The following is an 11,264-nucleotide window of genomic DNA, read 5'->3' as shown; positions in this document are numbered from 1 at the left end:
TGGCCTAGCCACATGTCTTGGTCTACATACTTCTTAAATCAATTTAGTTTTCACTGGGGTTTGAGACTGACTGGTTCCTCCAGCATCTTCATGGTGTCCCCAAGAAACAGTTACTGCCCCTTCCAATTCCTACAAGGGACATTGGGCAGGAGGTAGCTTGTCTAACAGGTTAGCAGAAGCAGGGGGAATATTGCAGCATGTTGTACAAAATCGAATAGTAAAATTCAGCTGTAACATGGTGTGTGTTCAACATCCCTTTAATATTTTCCTTTCTTACCTGTGTTATAGCAGTTAAATGATAGCTCATGCAGAGCGTGGTCCTTTTCCTATTGACACATCTGGGTGCCTTTTCATTATTAACTTACTAGGAGCAGAGACGGGTTCTTAGGCCGTGGGTAGACAAAATGAGAGGCGTGTATGCACGACACTTTAAAGCAGGCTAAATGCTTTTGCACCACTTTAATGGTGTTGGTGTTTGCACACCTCGGTGGCATATTGCACATTAATTCCAGCCACTGTAGGAAGTTCGGCAGTGTAATCAGCCTTAAATGACTTGGGGCGCAGCAAACTAAAACTCCTTCGAGGAGTTTTAGTTGGCTGCCCCTACAGACACAGAGCAAAGCACTGGGCTCCATGCAGCTCCATGGCTCTGCAGGAAGCCCTGTAGGCAGCCTAGCAGTGGCCTAGGAAAGCAGGCTCCACCCAAGAAAAGCAGCGAGCCTGATCTTTTTTCCCCACCCCCTGGAGCCTGCCTGCCTGCCTTCCTGAGCTGCACAGGGACCTGGTGCTTCCCTCCACAGCTGCGGTGCCCCCAGGACCGCCTGAGCCAGGTGCCTGTGGGCGAGGGGTGCCACTTCTGTGCAGGGGACACTTGCACAGTACAGGGTTCCCAACGCAAAGACAGCAGGGCAGACAGCCCTGAGCCTGCTGTGAGGAGCCCACATCTACCCTTGCCCTGGTCAGCTCTTTTCCGGTTAAAAGCATCCCTGCATTTAAAAATGGCGGCAGCAGCACTTGAACTAAAGTTCATTTGACGAGCTTTAGTTCAAGTACCCCACTGCCATTTTTAAGCGCTGGGGCACTGATCTGCTGGATGAGCTGCCCGCAGACCTGTCCCACTCCCCACCCCAGTCCTGGGTCCCATTCACTGCCCTGAATGGGCAGCATCCCTGCCCCACTCCCTCCCTCACTGTGGCAGCCTCAATCCCCCCATGCCCCTTCCCCTCCACAGACTTACCTGCACATAGTTGCTTGCCACACTGCCTGGCTGCATTCCTGTAAATCCTGTAAATCGGTTATCAGGTGGATATCAGCCAATATGCCTGGTGAATAATCAGCTATCATTACTGGCCAAGAAAATCTTTATCAGTGCACCCCTAGTTGGAAGGGACCTCAGGAGGTCATTTAGTCCAGCAATTCTCAACCTTTTTGTAATGTTGACCCATTTGTAAACACTGATGGCCAGTCCTCACCCAGTGCTCCTCATTCCTGAGCTGCTGCCGCCAGGCCCCAGCCCCCCAGTGTGCAGGATGGGGGGGACCAAGCAGCCCCTTGCAGGCTGGAACTCTGTCAGCCTGCAAGGGAAAAGCCAGAGGTTCCCACATTTTTCTCCTTTAAAGGAGAATCCATTTGAGTTTGTTGATCCATTTTTAAAATTTGTTTATGACCCTTTCTTGTGATCCACTTTTGGGCTATGACCCACAGGTTGAGAAACACTGATCTAGTCCAGCCCTCTGCTCAAAGCAGAACCATGCCCAGCTATATCATCCCAGCCAAGGCTTTGTCTATCCAGGTCTTAAAAACCTCCAAAGATGGAGCTTCCACCACCTCTCTGGGTAACCTGTTCCAGTGTTTTACTACCTGCCTAGTGAGAAAATTCTTCCTAATATCTAACCTAAACTTCCCTTGCTGCAACTTGAGACTGTTGCTCCTGGTTCTGTCATCTGTCATCACTGAGAACGGTCTAGCTCCATCCTCTTTTGAGCCTCCCTTCAGGTAGTTGAATGCTGCCATTAAATCCCCCCTTCAGTCTTTTCTTCTCTAGACTAAATATGTCCAGTTCCATCAGTCTTTCCTCAGAAGTCACGTGCCCCAGACCCCAAACCATTTTTGTTGCCTTCTGCAGGCTCTCTCCAATTTGTCTACATCCTTTCTGTAGTGGGGGCCCAAAACTGGACACAGTACTCCAGGTGTGGCCTCACCAGTGCTGAATAGAGAAAAATAATCACTTCCCTCAATCTGATGGCAATGCTTCTACTAATTAAGCCCAGTTAGCCTGCTACAAGGACACACTGCTGGCTTATATATTCAGCTTATTGTCCACTGTAATCCCCAGATCCTTTTCTACAGAACCGACTGCCCAGCCAGTCAACCCCCAGCCTATACTGGTGCATGGGATTGTTTTGTCCTAAGTGCAGGACTCTGCACTTGTCCTTGTTGAATATGTGGTACCATTCAGATCTTTCCATACTAGACGTGCTTGCAAATTTGCTTTAGAAATTACCTATAAAGTGGTTCCCTTTTCAGAGACTTGGGTTGTATCGTGCATGTTTTCTAGTCTGGGTGAAATCCATAAAAGCACGTTAGTGTGATTGTATTTACAACCTACGCTCACTGTCCACTGTAACTGGTTATTTTAATGTACTTTATAATAATGTCTACCACTAAAATTTGAGAGCATTGAAAAAGAAACCCCATTTGTGAAGGTTCTTTTTGGGAAGCTACCTTGATACTGGTATCTTCTAATGTCAGCATTTCTCATATTAAAAGCTACTTACCTATCTTGTAATTTCAGGTGATTTTACAAAAGCTGACAAAGTACCCATGCATCTTTGACATGAAAAATAAGATTGAGGTTCACAAGGTGACCTGTCAGTGGGTAGGTACTGGTGAAGTCATGTTTTTATTATTAAAAATAAAGATATTAAAAGATTATTAACAATAAAGTTTATAAAACACAGCTTTTGGGTTTTTCCCCCTTAGGTACAATTTTCAAGACCCACTAATCCATTGGTTTTGCACATTAGAAGAGAACACCTGGTGAATGATGCCTTGCAGACTCTAAGGTTCAGAGTGCCTACAATGTATGGGGGACCTTTGAAAGTAAGAAATCAAGGTTTATTATCTGATTAGCTCTGAGTGTATTGTCCTGGATTGCTTCAGCCCCTCAATATAATTAACAACCAACAATTAAATCTTTTTTTTCAGAATTCAGCAGCATTTAAAATCCAGTAAAAAACTAGATTAATAGATTCATAGATTGTAAGGCTGGAAGGGGCCTTGGAAGATCATTGGGTCCAGCCCCTTGCACCAAGCAGGAAAGATAACTGGGGTCAAGGACCCTAGCAAAGTGATCATCCAGTCTCCTCTTGAAGATTTCCAGAGTAGGCGATTGCACCACCTCTGTAGGGAACTTATTCCACAGTCTGGACACCCTGACTGTGAAGAAGTTATTCCTAATGTTGAGCCTGAAACAGTGTTCTAGGAGTTTGTGGCCATTACTCCTGGTTTTCCCCAAGGGTGTCCTGGTGAACAGTTGTTCACCGAGCCCTTGATGTACTCCCTTAATGTAGTGGTAAGCTGCTACTAAGTCCCCTCTCAACCTTCTCTTTTTCAGACTGAAGAGTCCCTCTGAGTTGCTGAGCAATGGCTCCACACTCTCATTTGTTTTCCTCCTGTTCCCTATGTACCTGAAGAAGGACTTCTTGTTGTCCTTGCTTCCCATTGCTAATTTAAATTCAGTTACTGCTTTTGCCTTTCTAATCTGTTCCCTACAAGTGTGGACCATTGTTGTATAGTCCTCCTTGGAGCTTCCAGTGTTTATAAACCTCTTTCTTCTTTCTTAAGAGGACCATGATTTCCCTGTTTAGCCAAAAGGGCTTCCCAGACCTCCTGCTACCTTTTCTCCACATGGGACTGAACTTGCTTTGTGCTTCAAGGATCGTATCCTTAAGGAACGACCATTCTTCATGTACACCTTTCACTTGTAATGGAAAGAGAAAGTACTGTGCCAGCTACTTAAAAGCATGTTCCATGTGGCCTTAGGGCAAATAACAAAAAGCAGCCAGCAAAAGACAGGGTGACTTATTTTTATTATGAAAGCACTTTGAAAGATAGGACTGGTTAGCTAAATTGATAATGGATAAGCAAGTGTCACTTCTTTCATGGCTCTGCAGTGCTTTCCTAGAGGTGAAATGACAGGTGATGAACAAAACACTAGTCTTTGCCAACAAAGTGTTCTCCACAATTGGATATAGGCCAATGACTGACTTCTACAAGGACTGAACTGCTGTCTCACTTCTTGTAGCTGGTCCCTGAACAACAAAAATGAGGTGTATTGGGGTCACGGCATGGGCATAACAATATGTAGCTAAATAGCAGATTTTAAGTCCCACCTGTCTTGATCAAAAAACAAATATCCTAGAAGAACAAGGAGGTGATTGAGGAGTAAGGCCCTACTCTTGAAGTGAGATATGGTTGAAGGATGGTAATGGGGCTCTGCCTTGTCCCAGCGGTGCACATACACCTCGCTGCCAGATCAGGAGCTACACACTTGACTCATGTTATAGAAGCGCTGATTGGTGGAGTACTCTGGCTTTTGTCTCTGGTCTCAGACTCATCTCACCAAGAACTGGTTAATACCTGAACTCATGTGGCCCTATTTACTTCCTTTTGGCAGTCACCCATCTTCCCCTGTCTTAAGATACTGACCCTGCTGCCCCACAACAGTAAATATCCACAATACCTTGCCTATGGTTTTGTTGCTTCACTAAGCAGCGTATCAAAAGATAGAAAAGTCTGCTCAGATTAGAATTATCTGGATTGTGTTTTTGCCTAGAGCAGTGGGCGCTTCAGTGGGTCAGATGCCCAAACCTGACTTGTTCCCAGTACTATATCTCCTCAATCAATGTAAAGCAAGCAAGAAGGAGTGTTAGAGGGCATGGTTAAGCCTGTTGCTTTATTGTCAGCTGTTATAGGCCCCTGCCAGCTGGAATAAATTAGAGCAGCTGCCAAACTACTATTTCATGGCACTTCTTGCCTGAATAGTTGTGCCAGGCCTGCTAATGTAGGGGGCAATCATATTGGAGTGACATGGATGACCCACCTTGTTTTTTTTTCTCTCTAAAATCAAAGGTGTGCTGTGTTGGATGTGCATGAATGACTGCCCTCAAAATATGGCTGCACTGATCCTAATAATTCTAAATCTCACAGACAAGTTCGCTGTTGCACAATGTTTTGATTTATTACACTGCATTTTCGTAGCACAGTGACAGAAGCATTTCATGAATAAATCTGCTCAACCTAGCGAGGCACCTAAAGATGGACACTGCCATCTTTAAAGAGCAGCCCACATAACCAGGTTGTTATAATAAACAGTAAAGTAATTAAACTATATCTCAGTGCATAAAGTAACTCAAGGCAAAAACAAACACCCACTGTAATACGCTTTTATACTATTACAGTGCATTTCTGGATTTTGAGGGACAAGGGCAAATGCACTTAATTATCTTTCCTGACAGAAATTAAACAGTCATACGCAAAGTCCTCTGTAGAAGATCAGTGTGAAGTGCCAGGAGGAGCGTGATGCAAAAATATAGAACTCTTGGTTCAGAGATGATACCTTTTATTAGACCAACCAAGGAATCTAAAAAAAATGTGTTTTTCTGGCTCAGGTAAAATTAAAGATGGTAAAAAGTCTCTATAGGTAGGAAATAAACTTCATTTTTGCACAGAAGGAGTTGAGGATGGACGTCTGGTCCCTCAGGGTCCATGCAATTGAGAGAGAGTGAGGGAGGAAGAGACTATTCCAGTTACGTGGAACATAATATTAGTGTACAGCTAAGATAAGCTACACAACTACTGCAGAGAGGCCCTGTGATCAATGAGACCACCGGGCAGTGCCCTCGGGCTGTCTGCCTGCCTTAGTTTTGTCTAAAAAGTTTAATGCCCATCCAGGTCCACAGGTGGAAGAACACGTACACGGGGATCGTAACAGGAAGCAGCAGACTGTAGAAACATAAGCTGCTTGTGCTGGTGCAGCCCTGTGGGAAGTTTTCATCCATGGTGGCCGAATAAAACAGGCCAGCCAAGGACAAACACTGTCAGCATAGGCAGTGACAGAAACATGATTACTCCTCATGTGTGAGCCTTCTGGTCTCTGGCTTTGCTTTCTGGGAAAGTGCTATCTAGCTCTGCTTTGACTCCTCGCGCATTGGATGGGGAGGCTCAGTCTTGATCTTCCTCGCTGCCTGTAGTGTCACGTTAGGAATACCATCCACCGTGGTGGTATGTGATGCCCAGGTCTTCATTGATCAGCTCATTGGTGGATTCTTTGTACCTGAATGAAAAACGAACAGGTCAGGGCTGTGAACACAAGGAGGGGAGCACATGCACGTGTGTGTACGTGTGTGTGCGCACATGGGCATGTGTATGTGTGCACATGTGTGTGTATGTGAGCATATGTGCACATGCATATGGATGTATGTTTGTGCATGTGGGCATGCGCATGTGTGTAGACCCGTGTGCACGTGTGACATGCAAATGTGCATGTGTGTGCATATATATGCATGTTATGGACACATGTGCATGTGCATATGGGCTCATGGCCTTATGCATGCATGTATGGGGGGCAGTGTGTCCTCTTGCAGGCAGGATCTAGAAAAGGTCTGGCATGTCCCCTACCCCATAACCAGGGCCTGACCCACAGTGCCTATAGGCATGGAGAGAGGAGCAGGGGAGCCCCACCTCCTACCTCCATGCAACACAGTTGGTCATTAGTAGCTGTGAAACTGGCAGCAATGAGTGTGTTTTGGGGGTCTGTGCAATTGTTTGCAAATGCTGTTTTTGATTAGGGTGCTGTCTGGCCTTAATCCAGGACCAGTTTTGAAAATGAAAGTCCTACTTCAGGGAATCACTGGGGATGCCATACCATATTTATGAAACTTAGGACTGTCTCAGAAAATCCAAGACCATTGGTCACTTCAAGAGTGATGGATAGAAAGGTGTGCATAGTGTAGGGAAAGAGTCTACCTGAATGTATTAAAGATGTCTCTGAGGAAATCTCCTTGGATCCTTTTAGACTTTTTGGTTTATGTGACTGCCATATCAGTCTTCTATAAGATTTGCTAATTCATCTTTAAAGATATAATATAATGGGCCATAAACCTGATGTCTACGTTTAGTCCCTGGGTCTTAGTGTTCAGCCAACTTATGGATGTTTACAATTTTATCATGTCTGTACCATCTTGGCTAAAATATCACTCTGACACTACCAAAAGAACAAGTGATTTGTTCTTATCTCCATAACAACAAGAAGGAAGTCTAACTGTATTCAGCAGCTCACATTCTGGGAGTACAATGTTTTGTTCAGAAGAGTAAAAAATACAACTCACATGGTCACAGCACAGTATAATATATAAAAGAACAATTTAAAATGCTGACTATTTAGTGCATCAAATGAAAATGTGCTAACACCTGTATGTTTCCAATAGATAGCATCACACCATTTATAAATTAAGGTTTAAGGTTAACTTTGTAGACACTTATGGTGATGTGTCTTTAGCATTCTGGAATGGCCAGTGTCTCCACCCCATTCTTCTCCTCCAGAAAGATGCTAGACCAAAAACTTTGGAAACACAGTCTTATGTTTATCCATACAGCAGGAATTTTCATAGTAAGCCACAAAGCAGATTTGTCCCTTGGGTAGTCATTTGCATTTGGGTGTAAAACACCAGGCTAGAGGGGTGACATTCTGGCTTCATTCAAGGCAGTGGGAGTTTTGTTCCATCTTGAACTAATCATGAAATTGGCTTGAAGAAAAAATTGTACAATAATACCTTTAGAGTCTTTGTATATGCCTCCTGGCTTTGGAGACTTTAGGGTTTACATTTTCAAACTGACCGTTCCAAGTCAAAAGCAAGATACTTATTTTTGTGCAATGAAGGCTGAGATTCATGAGACTCCAGAATCTGGGACTTTAGGAAAAACACCAAATGCTATGAACCTTGTAGGAGAGTTATGACATCTGGACAACACTGTGATGGAATTTGTACCTCTTGCTTTTTTCCATCTACTCCATTCCATGATGGTTCAAGGTAGACACACTGAAGAGGCTCAGACTTCATGCTGAATCTTATGCTGTTAGTCCATAGTGTGTTCTCATCACAGGAACTGGGCCCAAGGTAACAGTCTAGTGCTGAGAATTTACTGTGTAAACCAGTACAGGTTATTGTTTAAATGTGGAAATTATAGTAGCTGTTTCTGGGATTATTCAGGTGATATTTCGTGGTGAACCAGGAAGAGATGGTGGCGGTTTGTCTCGAGAGTTCTTCCGGATCATTACCAAGGAGCTATGTGAACCAAAAGCACAGATATTCAGACGTTTTGAGTGCTCCAATTTGATTTGGTTCCCCAGCCAGGTATGGGTTCAGATGGTCCTACTTTGTTACCACTTTACAAAAAAAATTCCATATAGCTGGCCTTTCACCTAATAACTTTGAGCCCACATCACATTTGTTAGTATTTATTTCCCCTTCAGTGAGGAACGCTGCAATTTTCCTTGGAGTCATTGTCTAGTTAGCACCAGACAAGCTCAGTTTCTGGCAAGGGTCTCAACAGGATGCAGACTCTTAGGAAAAAGAATTCCTAGCTCCTGTTTTAAATACGGTCTTATAGAAGTCTTTGACTATGCAGCTCACGCCCTGTTTGGCCAAAGAGAAGGGATTCTTGATCGCTGCATAAGGACTTAGTAGCAGACCACTGAGTTTCACTCTAGTTTCCACACACCCAATCTCCTGTTCTAAACCAAAGCTCCTCCCCACTATATTAAAGTCCTTCAAATCTTCATTTTCTTTCGTTTCAAAATCTAGGTACCAGGACATCAAGACGTCTTTCACCTGGTTGGGATCCTCTCTGGAATGGCACTGTTTAACTTTCACAAAGTTCCCTTTCCTTTCCCATTGGCTCTGTACAAGAAGATGCTGGGTATCCCACTGAGTCTGGAAGATTTAAGAGAGCTGTCCCCCACAGAAGGGAGGTATGACAAAAATATGTATATTCATAGCTTTTGGCTATAAAATAAAAGTTGAGTCAACAGCTTTTGACCCATAATCAGAATCCTGTTTATCCATTGAGCAGGAATTTGCACAGCAAGCCACAATGCAGATTTGTCCTTTGCATGTGGGCGTAAAACATTACGAATTTAATTTCTGCAGGTATCAGTACTCCACCAGGTTCAGTCTAAGCAGTGACTTCTTGTGCTCCAAAGTGCCCCTCAAGCATGCTGTGCTGTTCTGAACAGCTTGTTCCCTAGACTAGAAACACTATAGCTGCATCTGTTCAGTGCCACAGGCAGGTTAGTTAGGGGAGAGCAGGTTATCTGGCAACATAGCTTAGCAGTACTAATTAGTTAGCCTGAAATACTCAACAAATGTAGCCACCTGAAGCAGTGCAGCCTGCTTGAGGATGTGGCTCTGGTGTCTGGTAAAAGTGCGGTTGTAGATATGGTGTAGCCATCCACTGCTGAATTGAGGTCATCCAGGCACAAGCCTGGGAGCCCATGTGCTGAGAGATGGAGACTTGGACAAGAGTTGGGTTCCTCCAGCTCCACTGATGAAACTGCCTCCTGTGCCCTGGGGTAGGACAGTAAGGGTGAGAGTGACCCCTTGTGACCCCTTGACAGAGGGGTAATTCTCTAGTGGTTGGAGACTGAGGGGAAAACCTTGCCTTTACTGAGGCCAGTGGCAAAACTCCCATTGGCTTAAATGGAGTCAGGATTTCCCCCCAAAACAGTCATTTGTAGAGTAGGGGGATGTTGACTGCCATCACTGCAGGTGGATAGGTAAAGAATACTTTTGACTATCAGTTAGACCTGCCTGAAACAACGTCTCCTCTCTCCTAATACTTTTCTGCTGTATGGGTTTTCTGCTTCCGCTGTGTTTTCACTGTGGCCGCCTTGCATGATCAGCAATGCAGCATTTCCTTATGCTTTGATCGTGTCAGATCTAAGGAACAAGGCTTTCGTTGGACTAGTCCTTGCCTAGGAGATTTCAGACTGGTGTTATATGAAGTAGTGCTGGTAGCAACTTGGTAAATAGCCTTCCTTATCTCAGGCCCATGCTGAACCAATGTTCCATTGTGATGTTCACAGAAGGTATGTTTCTAGTTCTGGCTCTGATGGATGACTGCAATTGTGATTCCTTTAAGCTTATTTGGCGGCTTATTTTGTTTACAAGAGTATCCCACTGGTCCATAAGGCACTGTCCTTAAACATTATAAACTCAGCAGTTGAAGGCCTTGGTCTTGCACCAGTTCACACACGAGTAACATCTGTGGGATTATTCAGTTGTTTAAAGTCATTTGCATATACAATGCATGCAGAGTTGGGGTGCAAGGTCTGGAGGATGCAGACACATTAAATGTTTACTCTGAAGTCATTTCCTCTAGATTTTACTCCACAGTAAATTTACTTTGTCGTAAGGAGCAGACTTGCAGTGCACTCTCTGAAGTTGCCTGAAGTAGGTGCAATTATAACACCTGACCACTGTATGGCAGGGAAGTCAATTTGCCTTAAGCAAATAGCAACCCCAAGAGAAATTGCTTTGGGTAGCAGACACACAACATGTACACCAAAGTCACTTCCTTTGCAGGCAACTTTTGACTTCCTCAAAGTTAACTTTACACTAGAAAAGTGCATTTCCTCTGAAGTAAATGCTGTATGTCATGTGTCCACTCCACTTTTCCTCAGCAGTAAATTGAGACTATTCTGGAGTAAACATCTCATGTGACTCAACCCTTATCCTCCAATGAGTTGAGTGCAAATTGACCTACGTGAAATGCCACTGAAGTCAGTACTCATGCAGGGAGACTGCTATACGGATCTCACTGCAGAATAAGCTTGCAGGGCAATCGCAGATCATATGGCACAAAGGGGACTCTATGAATATGTTTATACACATCTAATCAGCCAGATTAGGAAAACACTTTCCCCAAAAAATTCTACTGCAGGAACTAACCTTTATTGTGCTTGTCTCTTGTTCCTTGTCTACTAGCAATCTTCAGAAAATGCTGGATGAAGAGTATGATGACATTCTGGAGGAAATGATGTTGGATTTCACAGTAAGACATTGCTTTCCTATTTATGGGTCCAAGTCTATAAACACCTAGACAAAGAAATAGAATTACTCATGTGAGTCTTAGAAAGGGTAAATGTAGGTGGCCCATCCCATAAGCATAGTTTCATAGTTTCTAGGGTCGGAAGGGACCTG

General features: G+C 44.0%; 2 protein-coding genes across 3 annotated transcripts in view; one reads left to right on the top strand and one right to left on the bottom strand.

Annotated features, from left to right (window-relative positions):
- The window catches only part of LOC109303911 (E3 ISG15--protein ligase HERC5-like), a 65,536-nt gene that overhangs the window by 41,625 nt on the left and 12,647 nt on the right, over window positions 1-11,264 (top strand). For both annotated transcript variants that reach the window (XM_019526286.1, XM_019526287.1), the window contains 5 exons: window positions 2,795-2,878; window positions 2,983-3,102; window positions 8,274-8,417; window positions 8,868-9,034; window positions 11,049-11,115. In XM_019526286.1, the coding sequence (XP_019381831.1) occupies window positions 2,795-2,878; window positions 2,983-3,102; window positions 8,274-8,417; window positions 8,868-9,034; window positions 11,049-11,115 (582 nt within the window). The remainder of the gene's footprint in view (window positions 1-2,794; window positions 2,879-2,982; window positions 3,103-8,273; window positions 8,418-8,867; window positions 9,035-11,048; window positions 11,116-11,264) is intronic.
- LOC109303913 (phosphatidylinositol N-acetylglucosaminyltransferase subunit Y-like) lies at window positions 5,871-6,141 on the bottom strand. Its single transcript, XM_019526288.1, is given in 2 exon segments — window positions 5,871-6,096; window positions 6,098-6,141. Coding segments are annotated over 2 exon segments (204 nt in total). The 5' UTR covers window positions 6,127-6,141; the 3' UTR covers window positions 5,871-5,921.

This window comes from Gavialis gangeticus, unplaced genomic scaffold (assembly GCF_001723915.1).
Source record: "Gavialis gangeticus isolate Ggan-Ray unplaced genomic scaffold, GavGan_comp1, whole genome shotgun sequence".
Classification (NCBI taxonomy): Eukaryota; Metazoa; Chordata; order Crocodylia; family Gavialidae; genus Gavialis; species Gavialis gangeticus.
Note: the sequence above shows the minus strand (reverse complement) of the source record. Positions and strands in the feature narration are given on the sequence as shown.